This window comes from Drosophila subobscura, chromosome O (genome assembly GCF_008121235.1).
Source record: "Drosophila subobscura isolate 14011-0131.10 chromosome O, UCBerk_Dsub_1.0, whole genome shotgun sequence".
Lineage (NCBI taxonomy): Eukaryota > Metazoa > Arthropoda > Insecta > Diptera > Drosophilidae > Drosophila > Drosophila subobscura.
In genome coordinates, this window is record NC_048533.1 from 12,280,231 (window position 1) to 12,298,894 (window position 18,664).

General features: G+C 48.0%; 10 protein-coding genes across 10 annotated transcripts; 5 read left to right on the forward strand and 5 right to left on the reverse strand.

Moving 5' to 3' along the window:
- Positions 1-2,182: 2,182 nt before the first annotated feature.
- LOC117897210 lies at positions 2,183-3,300 on the reverse strand. The gene is made up of 4 exons (XM_034805914.1): positions 2,860-3,300; positions 2,561-2,787; positions 2,393-2,503; positions 2,183-2,335 (listed from the first exon to the last, which is right to left on the reverse strand). The coding sequence occupies exons 1-4, from the start codon at positions 3,061-3,063 to the stop codon at positions 2,194-2,196; spliced, it is 684 nt and encodes a 227-aa protein (XP_034661805.1). The 5' UTR covers positions 3,064-3,300; the 3' UTR covers positions 2,183-2,193.
- A 2,468-nt stretch (positions 3,301-5,768) lies between these two features.
- LOC117898825 lies at positions 5,769-7,322 on the forward strand. Its single transcript, XM_034808492.1, has 3 exons — positions 5,769-6,634; positions 6,703-6,912; positions 6,999-7,322. The coding sequence occupies exons 1-3, from the start codon at positions 5,769-5,771 to the stop codon at positions 7,279-7,281; spliced, it is 1,359 nt and encodes a 452-aa protein (XP_034664383.1). The 3' UTR covers positions 7,282-7,322.
- Positions 7,323-8,383: 1,061 nt separating this feature from the next.
- On the forward strand, positions 8,384-10,243 carry LOC117898824. Its single transcript, XM_034808491.1, has 4 exons — positions 8,384-8,766; positions 9,012-9,519; positions 9,579-9,887; positions 9,956-10,243. Exons 1-4 carry the CDS (start codon positions 8,418-8,420, stop codon positions 10,209-10,211), a joined length of 1,422 nt encoding a protein of 473 aa, XP_034664382.1. The 5' UTR covers positions 8,384-8,417; the 3' UTR covers positions 10,212-10,243.
- On the reverse strand, positions 10,238-11,523 carry LOC117898827. Its single transcript, XM_034808493.1, has 3 exons — positions 10,619-11,523; positions 10,450-10,560; positions 10,238-10,395 (listed from the first exon to the last, which is right to left on the reverse strand). Exons 1-3 carry the CDS (start codon positions 11,521-11,523, stop codon positions 10,260-10,262), a joined length of 1,152 nt encoding a protein of 383 aa, XP_034664384.1. The 3' UTR covers positions 10,238-10,259.
- A 357-nt stretch (positions 11,524-11,880) lies between these two features.
- On the reverse strand, positions 11,881-12,944 carry LOC117898902. Its single transcript, XM_034808584.1, has 3 exons — positions 12,247-12,944; positions 12,074-12,184; positions 11,881-12,016 (listed from the first exon to the last, which is right to left on the reverse strand). The coding sequence occupies exons 1-3, from the start codon at positions 12,942-12,944 to the stop codon at positions 11,881-11,883; spliced, it is 945 nt and encodes a 314-aa protein (XP_034664475.1).
- A 245-nt stretch (positions 12,945-13,189) lies between these two features.
- On the forward strand, positions 13,190-13,898 carry LOC117898903. The gene is made up of 2 exons (XM_034808585.1): positions 13,190-13,282; positions 13,338-13,898. The coding sequence occupies exons 1-2, from the start codon at positions 13,190-13,192 to the stop codon at positions 13,896-13,898; spliced, it is 654 nt and encodes a 217-aa protein (XP_034664476.1).
- An 870-nt stretch (positions 13,899-14,768) lies between these two features.
- LOC117898912 lies at positions 14,769-15,483 on the forward strand. The gene is made up of 2 exons (XM_034808601.1): positions 14,769-15,238; positions 15,300-15,483. Exons 1-2 carry the CDS (start codon positions 14,769-14,771, stop codon positions 15,454-15,456), a joined length of 627 nt encoding a protein of 208 aa, XP_034664492.1. The 3' UTR covers positions 15,457-15,483.
- Positions 15,484-15,578: 95 nt separating this feature from the next.
- LOC117898830 lies at positions 15,579-16,436 on the reverse strand. Its single transcript, XM_034808497.1, has 2 exons — positions 15,820-16,436; positions 15,579-15,758 (listed from the first exon to the last, which is right to left on the reverse strand). Exons 1-2 carry the CDS (start codon positions 16,311-16,313, stop codon positions 15,602-15,604), a joined length of 651 nt encoding a protein of 216 aa, XP_034664388.1. The 5' UTR covers positions 16,314-16,436; the 3' UTR covers positions 15,579-15,601.
- Positions 16,437-16,948: 512 nt separating this feature from the next.
- On the forward strand, positions 16,949-17,846 carry LOC117898916. Its single transcript, XM_034808625.1, has 3 exons — positions 16,949-17,385; positions 17,447-17,557; positions 17,614-17,846. The coding sequence occupies exons 1-3, from the start codon at positions 16,949-16,951 to the stop codon at positions 17,753-17,755; spliced, it is 690 nt and encodes a 229-aa protein (XP_034664516.1). The 3' UTR covers positions 17,756-17,846.
- On the reverse strand, positions 17,779-18,664 carry LOC117898829. Its single transcript, XM_034808495.1, has one exon. It carries the CDS (start codon positions 18,550-18,552, stop codon positions 17,851-17,853), a length of 702 nt encoding a protein of 233 aa, XP_034664386.1. The 5' UTR covers positions 18,553-18,664; the 3' UTR covers positions 17,779-17,850.

An 18,664-nucleotide genomic window follows, 5' to 3' on the forward strand; every position in this document is an offset into this window, starting at 1 on the left:
TCGTGATGAAATTCTGTTACCGTTACAAGCGCCACGTACTCGGAGAGATTTGCAGTTCATTGAACTTCGCACCAAAGTGTGAAGAGAACTTCACTGGCACTGACGCGGAGTCAGTGACTTGCTAAATGAAAGATCATGACTCTCGGGAGGTTCTGACAAGTAAAACAGTTTCTGGAGAATAATATTCTAGAGATCTGTAGCATGGCAACATGATGTCAGCTTTATTTTTGATAAAAGCAAATGAAAACAATTGAAATAAAATATTAAATTAAAAATATAACAGGTTAAAAAAAAAATAACACTTAATAATATTCTCAAAAATAAAATTCTTGCATATTTTGCCATAAAAATTAATTAATTAAAAGCAAATCCCCTCTTCTATAATCTAAAAAACTATTAAAACTAATTCAAAAGTTGTACGATTTTTTTCAGCTAAAAACGTTATAAATTAAACGTAAGTCATGGAAAATAAAATAATTAAAAATCAAAATAAAATTTGAAAATAAAAAGAAAGTTTAATATTCTAATTTAAAATTATTTTCAGCAGTAAAACACTTGCAGGAGAATATGATTCTTGAGATCACTTACATGACATCCCGATATCATTTATATTTTTTCCCTCATAAATGATATGAAAATAAAATTTAAAAAAAAATCCTTCTCAATTCCTAATTTTATGAGCATTCTCTTGCTCTCAGTGTAGCATTCGGAATGCAACTTCTTTTGTTGAATATCTGGCTGCGATAAAATTCACTTGAGAGCCACGCCCCGAACTTTTGTTTGTTGGCGAATGCAAATTGCTCATACGCCATGTGGACCGACCCATACACGAGCAGCAGAAATGGCGCTTATTAAAGTTGGACTTGTACTTTTCGGTTGGATGTTAGTTTATTTTTGTAATTTTTTGGTTTTGTTTGTGTGGGAGGGGAGGGGCGGAGCAGGCGGAGGGGTGCGGCAGGTGCAGTGAGGCAAAAGTTAAACTTTTGGATAACAAAAATTAAGCATTTGTCGTTTGCGTTCCATGATAATTGCGAACAATAGAGGCAGGCAAAAAGGATGGCAGGAGGCATGGAGAGTGGGGCACAAACCATGTTAATGCTTCCGCATTTGCGTTCAGCTGCAACATTGCACCAATGCCGGGCCATGTGTGTCTGTTTGTGTGTCTTTGCGTCCCATGTCCTGTGTCCTGTGTCCTGCGTCCTGTATACATGCAGAAGTTTTGTGTGTGTGCCAGCGACATTCACGCCTCGCTGCACTTTTTACATGCTGCATGTTGCCTGCGGGCATTAAGTGTGATTTTATGCGATTTGTGCCAGGCAAACACCAGCTCCAACCCCCCCGCCACACCTCCCACAGCGGGGCCATGGCTAAGAGGGAAAAACCACAGCAGCAGCAGCAGCAGCAGCGGTGGCAATGCCAAAGCCCTGCCTTGCCTTGCATTGCCTCCGCTCTGCCACAGTTCTTTGCTAATTTACATTTGACAAATGTTTTGCATGCTACAAAATTTTTGCCACTGCTGCGACGACGACGACGACTCCAACTACGACGAGGACTGCTGTTCGTTAGCCTCCGACTCCGGCCCGTGCCTGTGCCCGTGGGTGTTTTTGTTGGCTGCATTCGTTTTCATTTGGTTTCTCTGCTGACATTGTTTACAGTTCAACTTGGCTCTGGAAATTAGTAAAAATCTCACACGAGCAGCAACCCGCACACACGAGCAGGGAAACAATAAAACGGCACAAATAAAGCGAATCGAAAAATACAAGCGGAAACAAAGATACACACAAGAATGGGTATGGGTATGGGTATGGGTACGGGTACGGCTACGAGTACGTAGTAGCTGCAGGAGTGTTCCAAACACACAAATTTAAATTGATGTAAAACAAAGGTGTAGGGTTGGCAGTAGGTACACTGAGGGAAAGAAGTTTATAGCAGAAGAGGGAGCTAAAGGGGAAGATTTGTGTGTAGAATTTGTAGATAAAAATAAAGCAGAGGATATGGAAAAATTATATCGGAACGGAAAGCTAAACAAGTAGCTGAGCAATTAGCTTTCGGATCGGAGTTTCAGGCTACCAAAAAATATACCTCAAATGAGTTTAGCTTGCAGAATTAATTGGGCATTCTTTGGGCTTGTTTTCGACATTTCTTTCATATAATTCTTCAACTCTTTTCTCCCTGTTTCACACACTTCTGCGCTCAAAGCGTTATCCTAGCTGCATGGCTGAGATGTCGCCAAAGTTTATGGCTGCAATCGCTGTAGGTTCTGCGGCAGTCAGCGCCCGCACGTCCCCCATCCCGGGCATGCAGATACTTGTCCGCCACATTATCCAGAGGAGGTCTGTGAGGGAATAGTGCAGTGAATCAAAAGAGGAAACAGCTTCAAATAGTTACTTACACTAGAACCGCATTTAGTAGCTCGCTGAAGAGGTTGCTGGGCTGGAAGGGTCGCTGTGAGATCTCGCAGATGCTGCGCAGCAGGCACACAGCTCCACTCTCGGCATCCAATCTGTTGGAACATGGCTGGAGATCCACTTTAAACACTAATTTCACATTAGCTACTCACTGTTCCAGGCCCGTTTCAATGACATCGTAGAGCCAAGTGCGTGCCTCATCGTGTCCAAGCTGCGTGTGGATATCCCTGGCCACCGACTCAAAGCTGGAGGTGTTCCAAAAACTCCACCAATAAACGGGCACGGGTGGGGGCGTGAACTGATTTTGATAGTTGATGAAGCCCCAAACGGAAAGCACAGTGTCCTCCTGCGGTACGGGAAAGGCAATGCCACAGACAAACTGTGGGGGGGTTGGGCAATGAGAACAACGACTCAATCGATCGATTTGCCACATGTTTGATTAATGGCCCACCTTGAGCACGCCTTGACCGTTGAAGATGGCCACTCGCCGCGAGCGACTCAGCCTGTGGTTGCATGTGGCATTGCCAGCTGGTGTGAAGAGACTGCAACTAGCCACAGACAGGAGAGGCAGCAGCAGCAGCAGCAGCAGCAGCAGCAGCAGCAGCTGTGCGAGGCGAAATCTGAAGGTTACCAACTTCTTGCTGGCAGCGTGCATGGTCAACTAATTTCTGCAGCGCTTGCAACTTGTGGCAGCAATGGCACATGGCGTACATTCTTGGGTTTGCTTAAGGAATTCACGGCTAAAGAATTGCAAAGGCTAAGAGATGAAGCTGCAGATTTGCGGTGCCACAAAGTGCAACTCCTGGCAAATTGTGGTGTGGTGCAGCTCCTGGCTGTTTGCCACATATTTGTGGAACGTATGCTGTGGCTCTTTCAACTCCAACAAGCATGTCATGACGGTTGGCTTCTCAGTTAAGAGATTGTGTGAAAACTTAGACGAATTGGTACGTAGCTGTTCGAATTGTGCAAATAATGGCACCTCATGCTTCAATTTCCTGGACGCTGATTAGCTCCCAAACGTATGGGTTTGGTTTTGAGCTACAAAAGAATTTTAAAATATATTTAAACATGCTTTAACAATTAAAATGTAATAATGAATGCATGCATAAGCACTTACCTGTGCCATTTAATCAGCATACAAATACGAGCCCACGAAATCTCCCTCTGCATCTCTCTCTCCCGTGACAACCCAACGACGCATCGACGCCCTGAATCTGCCCTGAATTCCAGCGTAGGCCAGAAAAGCAATCGCCTCTAGGCCGGGGACTTATCCGCCGCTGCAGTCGCTATCTCTGTTGCTCTGTGGCTCTGCAGTGAATGCGACGCCTGTGCCACTCTGCTGCAAGCACCTGCGGCTCTTTGTGTGCGCGTGTGTGTGTGTTGGGTTGCCCACAACAAGATCTGTGCCGGCAGCGTTGATGATGGCGGTGCTTTTGTACGGGCTTGCAACAGTAAATTGATTGGTTGTCACCTCAATTGTCCACACAAAGAGGTGGAAAAGTCAGCAGTTGCCACCAAAACTTTGACAGCCAGCGAGTGTACGTGTTGCGGCTGGAAGTGCAATGGGAAAGGGAATATTTAGTCAGACTTAGCAAGGATAATTTGAATAATAATAAAGAGCAAATAAGTACTAGCTCTTTTTGTTTGCCTACATGCAAATATTTGCTGCAGAAAAAAAAGATAAATGCGTTTTATCTATTTTATAATATTTTCCGGCTTTATGCACATAATCTTTATAGAGTTTTGGCATTTATTTAGCACTAAATCAAGTGTTGGATTCATTAAAGTTTATTTATGGCAATCAATAGTTGCCAACAGGCGAACTGTCATCAAAAGTCAACACGAAACGGCGTCTTTTTTTTCACGTTACACAATTATTCAACGATTTATGAATAAACGGAAATGTAGGAAAAATCGTTCTATATTTGCTGCTGCTCTGGGTTATAAATGGTTCGATTCAGTGAGGCCAACTATTTAGCACCTTTTAAAGAGCATTTTAAATGACACAAAAACGAGTTAACGACACTCAATTGGGTGCTAATTGTACAATTAAACTTTGCTGGACCCAAACTGTACACGAGATCGAAGCGCCGCTGGGCATCAGAGCAGGGATTGTGCTGCGACGATGGCACCATCATCAGTATGACTCGGACAGCTAATGGCATCAACATATCGTAAAAATACAAAAAAAAACAAAAAACATAAAGGGACCTAAGGACCAAGGCAAAACCAAACCAAACCAAACGAAATCGAGAGACCCATTCGCCGGACACTCGTCGCTGCCTCTAATGGTAATTATCTGCTTCATAAATTCTCGTTCAATTGCGCTCAGTGCGGCGGCATTCCGGCATGGAAGTGTTTTAATTGTGGCAGCGCTGGTTCGGTGTCCCGGTCCCGGGGTCGCTACGTTTCACCATTTCTCTCGCATCGAATGTTGTTGAAAATTGCATTAATTTAACGCATGATTGGCAGAGCCAGCAAATGGAAGTAGCTGCCGTCGCAGATAGAGTGAAATTATGCAAATTTCGCATTTGCGTTTGCGTTTTTTTTTTTCCTTTTCCTTTTTCGAATGTGAGTGCTCGGCCAGGCAGAGAGAAGCCAAAGTATTGACTGTTCAATTGCTCAATTACACTGGCACACAAAAGAGTGGAGTTAAAAGGAGTGGAGTGCCAGAACTTAGCGCGACAATTTGCTGTAATTATTTTCTTACCTTCCTTTGTTATTATTGTCAGGCTGCCCAGCGTGATTAACCAGCAACTGTACTTAAAACACAGTTCCCGCATGTGCTTATGCCCGGCAGCGGCCGTTCTTTCGTTTACCTGTCCCGCCTTCTTCGTTACTGCACTTTTCTCGCTCTCTGGTTGACGTTCGTGCTGAGCTTAGCAGCGCTCTCTTGATATGGCTTTTTCTGGCTCTCTTCTAAAAATATATGCGTAGGGCGCGAGCAATGCGGCGTCGGCGTCGGCAAGCAGGTAGTTTTGCGCTGATCTTCATGTACATGTATGTATGTACATATACATATATATATATGTATATATATATGTATTTACGTATGCAAGTGTAGCTGCACGCTTTGTTTACATGGCTGCAGCATTCTTGCAAGCAGCTTTTATCATAGAGAGGGCAGAAAGGGAGAGGCATAGCTCAAAGCTCAAAGCACATGTATGTATGTGGGAAAAGAGATAACAAACGTCACACGTACACATACTGCTGGGTACTTGTTGCTTAAGAATTTACTTTAAAAATGCTGAAATTTGATATATGATTCAATTTTAATCAACTAGAAAATATAAATGAACTCACAACCTTGTTGTCTAGTGTTTTACTTTAGTAACTTTTGCTCGCTTTCATTTCAGAAAAATGGCAAAAACAATCAGAGTAATTGGATGTGCTGGAGTCACAGCGATGCTAATTTTGCTGCTGCCACTTTGCCTGCTCCGCAATGACAGGCCAGCGAACACTGAGGGTCACAACTCGAATAGATCACATCAGGTGGTGGTCAGCAGCAGCACTCCTCTTTCTCCTCCTTCCACTTCTTTATTGGGTGCGCCAGCCAACGATTCGTGGCGCCAGCAGATGCTGCGACTGCATCGACAGAAGCGCTATCTGCTCTTCCCGGAGGGCAGCTCGTTCCAGCTTGTGTTCGACATAATCATACCCATTGTGGGGTACACGAACTACGCCATCCTGGGCATCACATGTGCCGTGGCCTGGGAGCTGCCCAGCAAGGCGCCCAGCGAGCTGATTGAAAACGTGCTCACTCGCATCAATGACGGCACCATCGGAACTGTCCGTCGCAATGGCAGTGCCCCCGACCCAGACCCCGTTCCGTATCCCAATCGAAGCCCTGCTAATTGGCAGCCAGTGCACGCACCAACGGCAGTGCCGCGGCCACCAGATCGTCCAGCATATACAGCCAATAGCCACGGCTCCTACTACACGAACATCCTGCGCTCCGGTTCGACGGCAGCGGCGGCGACGGCGGCAGCCACTTCTGCATATGCAAATGCGAATGGGAATGCAAATGCAAATGGACAGCAGGCGACGTGGCCGGGTCCGGCTAATTGGCATGCGCGACAGTCGGTCCAGAAGTGGCAGCAACCGCGAACGGGAGACGGAACAGCAGACCCAACACCGCCGGACAATTGGTGGCGGCGCAACAAGGACCGGCTGCAGCAGAATTGGCGTGAAAAGCAACGCATATGGACGGACCAGCCAAAGTGGGAGTGAGTAAAGAGTAAATGCCGAAATAAATATACTCCTCATATTTTAACTATATTCATTCCCTCCACAGCATCGACTACAGTCAACGTCCTCGACGTTTGCTGAAATCCCCGCCTCAGCATCACATTTATCCTGTTTTCGGCAAGCGACGGCGACGACGACGACGACGTGGGGAGAGCGAGAGCCTGGAGCTGGATCCCCACTTTGAGCGTCTCCATTTGCAGCAGCATCTCAGCTCTAGGCAGCTGCTCTTTGGCAAAATCGAACGGCTATACAGGGCGTAAGTGAAATCTTATCAGCTCGAAACTTTTGGCAAACTTTGATCTACTCAATCCGTGCTCCTCCTCCTCCCTCCCTCCCACACAGTCGGCAACTCAATGGCACGGCCTGTGTGCTTCGAGCTCTTTGTGAGTCTGCCCAGCGCCAGCAGCAATCAGGCGGTGGCAATGGCAGGAAGGCCGCTCAACCGCAGAGCTTTATCATGGAACTGCTGTCGGCCATCTTTCAGCTGCCTGCCAGCGATGATGGGCAGGAGGTCGACTCATTGGCACTCGAGCACATTTCGCCACATTACCTGGAGGCACATCGCCAGCAGGGCAACTGTTTGGAACACTACAGCGATTGTCAACACGCATTTTGGATGGCTTAAGGTGGAAAAGATAATAAAAATTGCTAAAGAAAATTATGGAATAGTATTGTTGAGGCTTTTCCATTATTTTAAAATGATGAAAAGGATAAGGAAAGCTGAGAGATGATTTAGACTGTCTGTAGATAAAGAAATTCTGCAAGAACAATGGAAGAAATTCTAATTTATTATAAGGTTAATGCTTTTTATATTTTTCATACATTTTCAAACCATTTTCGACTTTCTTTTGCGAACTTTTCTAAAGTTAATCCGATGATTTTACATACCCAAAGCTGCAGTTTTAATTATGTAGAAAGCTTCTTATATTAGAGCTAATTTCAACGCCTTACTTCATATTCCTTTGGCAACTTTTTGTCATTCCTTTTGGCAGCTCATTCATGGCGAGGAGCGACTCGAATATTTTAGAGCAGGAGGCAATAAGCTCGATTATACACAAAAGTCATTTGGAAGTTTGTGCGCAGCTGAAAGCATTCCACGAGTCAACACGACCTTCCAAGTCCAAGTTTATCCGCTATTGGGGTAGGAGTGGATAAGTGGAAGGTGGAAAAAGTGCGACTAGTGATCACATTACTTCAGCTTGAATTCCTTCAGCTGTGGAATCAGCAGCAGCAGCAACTCAGCTTCTGCTGCAGCATCTCAGCTTCACCTTCAGCTGCCTCGGCAGCTCTTCTTCCATTTTCTGTGTGCTAAAGAGCAAAGACAAAAGTGTGCTACTTTTGAGATAGAAAGAATAAAGTTGAAGAAGCCAAAGTTGGGAGCGTGAAAAAGTAATTTGAACCTTTAAATAGTCCAATGAGCAGCGCAGAGCAGACGCAAGACAAACTACTTGCCGAAACACCAGCGAAGACGAAAGCAAAGAAGACGAGAGCAGACGAGAAGTGTGAAAACTAATGAAAGAAACAAAAGCAGAGAGAGAGAAGGAAAGAACTTTAACGAACGGAGAAGAAACTCAAACATGAAAGTTTCTGACCAAAACCGGGCGGTGGGAAGTGAAGAGAGGAAGTGGCAGAGGCCAATAGAAAGAAGATGGCAGAGTGGTCTTACAATTAACAACAGCCACAACACAGTGCCTGACAATGGTCAGTGCCGTGTCGTGAGACTTTGCCCGACAGTTGGCGCATAGACAACGCGTGAAGGAGATGTGCAACAACAGTGGCAAAATCAGTAGTGGCTGCAGTGGCGAACCCACGAGTAGCTGTAGCTGTGTATGGACATGCAGCGTCAGTTTACTGCCTGCTATGGTGCTGTTTCTGGCCTGTCTCCTTGCCGGACATGCCGGAGATGCATTGAAAGTCACTTCAGCCATCGAGCACGCACCAGCAGTCGTTGGCGCATCACTCACAGACATAGACAATGCCGACAGCAGCCTGGAGCAGCTCATCGAGCAAAAGTTGAATGAGTCGAGCAGCAGAGCTGCGCAATCCTCTGAGCTGTTGTCTCGGAAACGGCGCTATTTGGTATTTCCGGAGGGTAGCTCCTTTCAAATGGGTAAGTTGCTGCCGGGTCCCAGCCTATGGGCAGTCATAAGTGAATGCAAATTACGCGACTCACTGACCCCCACTCCTGCCCACTCTCTTGTCTCTTCCGCCGCTCCGTTCTTCGTTTTGTGTTCACCGTTCTGCCTTCTACGCTCTTCGTACTTCGTTCTGTGTTCTCCGCTCTGCATACTCCGTTCCGTGTTCTCCGTTCCATGTTCTCTCTTTCGTGTTCCATGTTCTCTGTTCCCTCTTAAGTCTACGATGAGATTGTGGGCGTTGTGGACCACACGAACTATTTGATTCTCGGCATAACTGTGGCTCTGGCTTGGGAGCTGCCGAGCAAGCCGCCCAGCGAGGAGCTGGATGATCTGCTGACCAAACTGGAAGACGGCACGCTGGATGTTAGTCGCAACGATACCGTGTCCAACATTACCTACGTGGACGATGCCGCGGAAACAACCACCAAAGCGACGTACTACAAGCCAAATTACATCAACCTGAGCAGCAGCTCTGTGTCGGGTGCTGCCAGCGACTCCTACTACAGCTCCTCCCCTGTGTTCCGTACGCCCATGCATCCATCCCATCAGTATGCAGACAGTTATTACAGCCGGCCCAAGGGTGGCAGGCGCAAGGACAATCACTACTATTACAGCCGCCCGGGGGCTAGTGCCAGCAATCCATTCGCCAAGTGGTCAAGACCAAGACCAAGACCCTACACCACAGCACAGAACTCACGTTATCCCTACTGGGCGCTGAATTCGCGGTAAGTACGAGGCTCTGGGCACACACACACAACTGCAGCTTCTCCTTTACTCCCGACAGCCTCAAAGATCGTTATTACGGACAGCAAACGGCACCCCCGCAGGCACAGCGACGCCAGGACCCACCAACGACTACGACTACTACCAGTCGCCCCACACGGAAACCGGCACCACGTCATCATCACATATATCCGGTGTTTGGCAAACGCAGCCTGCCGGATGCAGCCAATCCGCATCAACGTCAGCGACGCAGTGGAGTGGCCAGCCACCATGAGGATGCTGGCATCAGCCGCCTGGAACAGCTGCAGATCAAGCATCATCGCAGCAGTCGCCAGGCGCTGTATGAGCGCATTGAAAAGTATTTGGATAAGTGAGTAACAGGACTCCAGCAGTTGCTCCAACTCTCTCCCATTCTGCTCTTGCATTTGCCTCTCTCAGACGCGGCCATCCTGGCTATCATTGTGTCCTGCGCACCCTTTGTGAAACTGGCCAGAAATCGAAGCAGGAGCAAGAGCCCGGCACCTTTGTGGGTGAACTGATGCGTGCGGTCTTCACCATACCCGAGGCCCTGGACCACGAGCCTGTGGCCTATCGGGACAGCCACTATGACAAAGCGCATGCCTCCAGCGGTGACTGTGCCGCGCTCTATCCCGAGTGCAAGCAGTCCATGTGGCAGGCACAATTCATACAATAAAACTGCGATGACCCACAAGGGTTTTTAGGTGCTCAAAGTGTGTTTTATTCAATGCCATTTGGCGCCCAACAGCCAGCCCAGCAGATTGAACTTGCAGGAGTCACGGAACTGGCGATCACAGTCGTCCGGCTGCAGGCGCATGGTGCGGCTGTAGTCATCCTCCACGCCTGATATGGTGGGTAAGCTAGGGGAGAATTGTGTTTTAGCAAAGGGTAAAAAAGAAGCTTTAATAACTTACGTAAAGATCAGTCGCACAATATCTTGGATCATGGAATAACCTTGTGGCAAAAGCAACCGCTTGCTATCACAAATGGCACGCAGCACACAGGCTTTGGTGTCGATTCCTAGACTGTGGGGAGAACACGGATGCAGGATTCAGGGAACCATGTTTACAGATGTTAACTTACAGCTTCTGAAACCCATCGAAATGCTCAAACAACTGTCGACGATCGCGGTGTCCATTGTAGAGCCGAATGTCCTCCACGTGTGCCAGCTCCGCATAGTGTGGTGGCTTGTGCGGTGCCATGTCTGGATCGTGTGGATCTACCAAATGCTGGGACTGCTCTGATCTAACATCTTCGTAGGGCGTCACCTCGGGATCGTAGTATTCGTTCTCAGCCGATCTGTGCCAACGCTTTGACCAATGCGGCGACTCTGTGGTCCATTTGCTCCAACGCTGCGGCTGACTGTACTTGCTCCAGGACTGCGGCTGTGGCTGACTGTACTTCTTCCAGGACTCTGTCTGCGGCTGACTGTACTTGCTCCAGGACTGTGGCTGATTGTACTTCTCATACTTTTGTCCCACTGCTGGCGTCCAATTCTCATAGCGTTGTCCATACTTTGACCAATGTGCCCACTGGCCAGGATCGGCATAGGATTTCTTTGGTGGCCTCTCATCGATGCGCGAGTGCAGCCTTACGGGCGTGGGTTTCTTCACTGGAGTGGCCTTAAATCTCCAATTTGTGCCCGGTATCCACACATACGTGGGCTCTGCTGTGGTCTTTGGTTTCTGTGTTGTTGTCGTCCTAGCACGATAGCGCTTCGGGTAGACATCCTCGCGTTTTGAGGGCACCGGATAGTAGCAGGCCTGCTCTATGTTCATGGACACACCTTTGGGAAACGCTGAGATCAATCCTTTGCTTAGTTGGCCCGTAAATTTCAAATTGGAGCCAGGGGGAAAGAGCACAAAGCGCTTGCGACGTGAAAAGACGCGTTCCACTACATGACTGAGCTGACTCTGGTTTTTATCAGCTTGGGCCAGGGCCAAGAGGAGTGATATGAGGGCAAAGATTAACACCAGAACACAGCGCATGGTGGAAGATCACTGATTGAGACATCGCGTTGGGAGGCAGCTTGTGGTGATTGGATTTCAATTGATTTGTTTGCTGGCAAATGGAAATTGATCTGATTGTGGGTGTGAATTGTTTGGTAAATAATTGAAGAAGAAATCTCTCTTTGCTGCTTTCAGTTCAAGCGAAGAATGTGCCAGAAAAGCAAACAAAAATTGGGTGCATAATAATGAGAAACCGCTTACAAGAGCTACTTAGAACTCGAACCGAACTGCCCCAAATTCGATGTATTTTAATTTAAATTTACAGCAATGCCACGCTCAATATTTAAAGCTATTTATTACACATTTTCCAAGTAAATATTTCTTATAAAAATATGTTTATTCCTTTCTACCGCTTAGCAGCCAAATCAACAAGTTCATATTGCATTTAGTCTTTAAATCAGCAGCACAGCCCTCGGCATCTTGATCCATTAAGCGACTATATTCATCCTCCACACCATCCAAACGCGGCATGCTAGAATCAAACATCGTTTTACATCTTTCAAAGTGTAGAAGTCTATTCCAAACTCACGTGAAAACCACTCGCAGCATATCCTGTAACATGGAATATCCAGGCGGCAGCAGCAGACGTTTGCTGTCACAGATGGTGCGCAATATGCAGGACTTGAGATCCATTTTAAACCTTCAAGAGGGGAAATATGAGGGCATGAAATGTGTGGATATAAAAGCTCTATGTCTACCCACAGCGAACTCAGTTGGTTGAAGCGTTCAAACAGATCTCTGCGATCCCTGTGACCATGATAATGATGGGACTGCCATGTGCGGCTGGGTGGGTCTCTCCATTTGGTTGCTGGAGTGCCTTGGAACCACTGCTTCTTTTCCCACTTGGCTGCTGCTGTGTTGTGGTTCCACTTGGGTGCCGGCGTCATCCACTTCGACTCTTTCCAGTATGGTTTCTGCCACTTTTGTTCCTGCTGCTTGGCATATTCGCTCCACTGCTGCCACTTGGCTGGATTCGCATAGCTCCCATCATCGATGCGATGCGTCTTAGGGGGTGGTGGCCGCCACTTGGGCTTGGGCAAAGTCTGCGCCTTGAAACGCCAATCGGGTATAAACACATAAGAGTCCGGCAATTTCTCGGGCTTCTTTGTAGTCGTTTTGGGCAGATATCGCTTGGGGTAAAGATCATTTACTGAACCGGGAACGGGAAAGTAGACAGCTTCCTCGAGGGCAAAACTAACGCCACGCGGATATGTGGCCAGCAGTCCAGTGCCCAAGTTGCAGGTAAATTTCAGAAAAGAACCCGGTGGAAACAGCACGGCTCTGCTTTTGCGTACAAATACGCGCTCCACAATCGAATTCAGTTGAGTTTTCTTTTGCACTTGGGCCAGACTTGCAGCGGTCAATGCGAGAAATACCAGAAAGAACTGCGCTCGTCGCATCTTGAGAGCACACCACGCGCCTGGGGAATTCAACTGAAAATAATAATAACAAAATGTGGCGTGAGTTCTGTATTGCCTGGTGATTCTGTAGCTGCAAAGAGATAGCACAAATATTTACCCACAACTGATTGATGTCTTGATTCCATTTCGTGTTGCTGACCCAATTTCCGGCAGCAATTGTTGGACTCTGTGTACTTGGTACTTGGCCAGTTTTCGACTCTGACTCAAGCTGAACAGTTCTCAAAATGAAATTCCTGCGGATCACAACATTTCTTTGTATTTTGTCACTTGTGCAGCACTCGAAGTCGTTGCTCTGGCCTTCCTCCTCCAATTTGGGTGTAAGTAAGAGCCATAGAAAGCTACAAAATCCAGCTGAAAGTATACCTCTCTCAGCTCACACTTTCAGTTTCCACGCCCATTGCTGAACTGTATCCAGAGCGGCGTATCCTGATCGATTGGTGCTTTGCCATCTCCTACAACTACCCGTACAACCTAAGCGAATTCTACAGCATACCCATCTGGCCGGGCTTTGCCAACAACAACAGGAAACGTGAAGCTCCACAATTGCAGCAAACGGACGCCAATTTCTACACCAAATACGGACACGATGTGAGCTCAGGCATACATCCGAAGGATTTCTCAGCTGCGGAGCTTTATGCCTTCCTGGAGAGCACGCTGGCGGGCTATGGCTACCATGAGACATGCCTACTGCGCAGTGTCTGCGAACTGGCTCAGCATCCCTTCGATGACAATCATCAGCACATGTTGATGGATGTTGTGACATTTGTGCTGAGTCCCTCGCAGCATGAGGGCTTCCGCGAGGATGAGACGATCTACAGGCACGCCTACGAGCAGGCCGAACAGGATGGCTTTCTGGGCAGGGACTGCCGGCAGTTGTACTCCCTGTGCAAGCATGACATCTTAAAGCACTTTAGCCAGGTGATGTTTCACTAGAACGAATAAAAGACAATGCAACACTGAGAAAGTGCATGAGGAGCAAAAGTTTGATGGTTCCCAGGTACGCGCGCGTGTTGTTGGTTCTTCATTTCTCTTTTAGGCTAACCTTCGCCTTTGAAATGCTACTCAGATTCGCCTATGCATTGCGCGCGTTCCTAGATCTGCACTTCCCTTTTAAGCTAACCTTCGCCACTGCATCGATCAGCGCTAAAGTTTTGGCGCGGCACAGTGACTGCTAAGCCGAAAAGAAGTGGCAAAATTTAAACAATTCTTTGAGCGCTTTGGAAATAATAATAAATATACGCCCATAAAGATAATTTTCTAGAGCTTAAAAAATGTCACTAAACTGCACTCATTAACACTTAAAGTTTTAAATAGTTTGAGTGGGAAAAAATATTTAAACTCTCATTCAGTACATATGTATTCATTTAGCAAGCTAAAATGCTCCACTGTGCGACGGAGCTGTGGCTCGAGAATCGAGACTTCTACCTGTGTCTGTCGCTGGGGTGTGTGCAGGCATTGACATGCTGGGTCTCGGTCAAAGACAAAGCATAGGGGAAAAGATAACTGTGACATCGCGCGCGCTCCCTCTGTCTACGGTGCGAATCGAAACACCCCGCCATAGAAAAGCTTTTTGGCGGTTTATGCATGGGCATGTTGGTGTTGCATTTTCTTTGGTTTTGTATTGTCTTTGCTGGAACGAATAAAAGACACGGGCCTAGGCCTACAGCTGTAAATTGCAGCGTCTGTGTCCGGTGCGCGTTTCATTAGCAACTACTGTTTTTGGGTGGCACTAATTAACGCAGTGTGTTCGTCACAGATTGTCGTAAACTCCACGTGTGACGGCCCAATGGAAGTCACAACAAAATGTATCTCAAGCGCGTCCACTTGTCCGTTTGTGCGCTGCTTTCAGTGGTCTACGCGGAGTTTCCACTACTCTTTCCGGCCTCATCCGTGTACCAGATCACCTCCTCGCTGTCCGTGCCCGTGGTTATACCCGATCGTAAGTTGTTCTGGGATTGGGGTCTACAAATGAACTATGCGCTGCCCAATAAGCCGGCGTCCTTCTATGCCGCTACCATTTGGCCGGATGAGTTCTCGCGGCGTGGCAAGCGGCAGCTGCGCAATGAGACGAGCAAGTACGTGCCACAGGGAAGCTCAGACATGCACCCCAGCGATTTCACAGCGGGAGAACTCTACGAGAGCCTGGAGAGCATGCTCACTCGCTACGGCTTCGACGAGTCCTGTCTGCTGCGCAGCGTGTGCGAGCTGGCGCGGCATCCCTTTGACGACTCCCAACAGAACATGCTGACGGGACTGCTGACCTTTACACTAACGTGAGTAGCTTTTGGCACTAGCAGTGGGGCAGACAGCACATTGATTTCTCTCAAATTGCAGGCCATCGCTGCACGAGGCTTTTGCGCCCAGCGAGACGCTCTATCGAGAGGTCTACGAGCAGGCCGAACAGCAGGGATTTCTGGGTCAAAATTGTGCCGAACTTTATCCCAATTGCAAGGTGGATTTTCTCTCTGGTATAAGCAGTCTACTAAGCTAACACATAGCTAACCCTGGTAATATTAGCAAGTAAATAGATTAACTAACGAGTGACTGGAACGAGTCTCTGAGGGAATCAGCGACTATTTTGCTGTTAAATAAAAGCCAAAGACACTCGTAAAATTAAACTAAAATCCAAGTTTATTTCATCTGACTATGCGCGTGACTAGATTTACGATATCTATCGCACAATCGGAATATTCACGCTGACAGTCGCCGCCCAGGAAGCCCAGCTGCTCCGCACGCTCATAGCTCTCGCGATAGAGGTGCTCACCAGCCGCAAAGCCTTCGTGCTGCGAGGGTCTGGAATGGAGAATAATAAAATAAAATCTCGCAGAGCAGATGGAGCAACACTTGAACTTACGTGAGCAGAAAGGTTATGACTTGGGTGACCAGCCCGTAGCTGTGATCCTCGGCAAAGGGATGCAGCGAGAGCTCACAGACACTGCGCAGCAGACAGGACCTGTGGTAGCCATAGCTCTGCAGCATGTGCTCCAAGCCCGCGTACAACTGTCCTGCCGTGAAGTCACTCGGATGGAATCCACTCTGCAGTTCTGTCTGGTTGCCCAACTGACGCTTCTGGCGTCGCGACAGCTCATCCGCCCAAATGGCCGAGTTGTAGAAGGACGACAGCAGATTGGGCAAATTGTAGTTCATCTGGAAGCCCATGTCCATGAAGACTTTGGTGCGCGTGGGCAGATCCAGCGGTATCGATATGGAGGAGGTTATTTGCAGCACCGTGCTGACAGGAAACAACAGCAGGCCGTGTGCGGATTTAAGCGGATTGAGGCCCAAGATCAGGCCAAACCATATTAGAGCCGCGTACAGTCTGACGTTGTGCTGCCTTGTGCGACGCATGGCGACGTTGTGTGCCACTTGACAGTCACTGAACGGCAGCCATCAGCCGGAATTCTGCTTTGTCTTTGTCTTTGTCTATTTGGATCTTTAATTAGACAAACTTACGAGGGACCGGAGACCGGCGGCCATGCGTGAGCAGCAATTAGAATGCTTCACGAAACTGGAGCGCATGCTGCTCCCAAAAGATGGTTCCACAATAAAGCGTGATCGAGGTAATCAAATCGAATGAGCAGCTATCATGTGTCATCTTTTGTATCATAAATCCCCAAACATTATACCCGGTATTACCGCTACCACAGCCAAGTTTTTCCACCTTTCCATCCCAATTGTTGCTCTCACAATTCTGAAGTCAGAGCGCTGTAATTTATTGATCCATGAACTCAATTGATTTTTACACACACCTAAAGATTTCCTTTGCCACATTGTTTTTATCTTGAGCGTGTCATAAGGGATCAAAACTTCATCTTAAGCATTAAAAATTCCCCCAATTAACAGCAGCAACAAATCCGATTTGTGCTCCATCGCTGGAGCTGTCAATTTCTTAGACAAACAAATGCGATTAAAGATTATTTCTAGATAAATCCAAAGAGAATCGAAGCCTGCTACCCACGGAGCTTCGAATTTAGTTGGAAAAGATGTTGCACAGTGCTCCGACCTACCTGTGGCTCTGGCTCTGCCTCACCGCGATCTGCAGCCTCTCTTTGGTAGCGGGCCACACGAAGACCTTAGATGAAACCAATGTCAGCAGCTGGAACAGCAGCTACAGTCACAGTCATAGCACGCTGAGTCGCTCCAAGCGAGTGGCCATATTCGATGGTCAAGGAGTAGTCAAGTTCGTGCCCAGCTTGGCTTATCCCGTGAAGCAAGTGGATAAGGAGCAATCCTTCTGGTGGTTCTTCAACTTTCAGTGCCAATGGATACCCACAACAATCCCACTCTACTGGTGGAGCTTCTGGAACACCACAGCCTTTGTGTCCACAGCGCGTGAGTGGCGCAAGGATATGCAAACGAAGCTGCTGCACGATGAGGCGCGCGCTTGGGTGTACGATGCCATAGAAACGGGCATGGAGCAGTGAGTAGAGCAGTGAGACTGCAGCTACCACCTGGACTTATCTCACTTTTGCTGCTTACAGATTGGATGCCAAAAACGGCGGCGCTTGCCTGCTGCGCAGCATCTGTGAGATCTCACAGCGGCCCTTTCAGAACAGCAACATTTTCAGCGAGATACTCAATGCGGTGTTGGTGTAAGTAACCATTTGAAGCTTCCCAAGAAACATAAACCCAGAACTCCATTCTGTAGCCCCACGCTGGACAATGTCTCGGACAAATATCTGCACGCGCGGGATGCAGGTCTCGCTGGTGCGGACTGTCGCAGAACCTACAGCGAGTGCAGTCCGTTACTCTGGACACTCGTCACGAACATGGCCAAGAATCCCTTCTAAATAAAGTCTACAAAAATCCCTGCTTAAGTTCGCAACTTTCCTTTATTTATTCCATGTAAAAACCCACAGATCCAGACCTTGCTCCGTTAATTTTGCTATTTTTTCCGTAGTGCGCGCAGCCGAAACTCTGCCCAGGCCTCGCACATCATGGGACTCTTGTAGCAGGCGCACTCGCTGAGGGGCAGCGCCCCAGGTTTGAGTCTGCGACACTCGGAGAATGAGGGATAGGGTGTTAGAGGTTTGCGGCAATCCGAGGGCGAAGGATAGGCTATGCACGAGGGCGGTATGCGCCCCTTCCTGTGGCAGCGACGCTTCAACTTGGGGCAGTCCAGCGAGTCTGGGTCCGGGCACGGTGGCGGCTCGCAGGCGGTCTTCGGCTTGCGATGCTTGCGACGCTTCACTGGCGGCCCCCTGGCACGCTCAAAGCAACAGATTTTCTTCTCCTTCATCTTCATGGGTGGACACGAGACCCAGGTCTGCCAGTAGCGACGCTTCGCCTTGTCCGACTCCACGTAGTAGATGTCATCGAAGCGGGGATTGAACGGACAGTGAGCCTCGTGGGGATCACAGAACGGATTCAGCCACATTGACTTGAATTTCTGTTTGGGCTTGGGCTTTGGCTTCTTGCGCTGCAGCTTCGGCCTGCCGCAGGGAGACTTTGTGCCCGTCTTCTTGCATCTGGAATCCTGATCCTCCTGGCAGCCCTTAAACGAGGACGACAAACGGCTGCACTGCCCCATGGCACGCAGCAGCCTTTGTGGCAGCAGCAAATCGCGCACTAACGAAAGGCCAACCATTTTCGTTGTTTCTCAATTTTAATGCCAAAAACTTGATTTTTGCGAACTTAAATTTGGGGCTGAAATTTTGAATAAAATGTTTTGTGTGCTGTTCGGAGCGGTCTGGACGCTG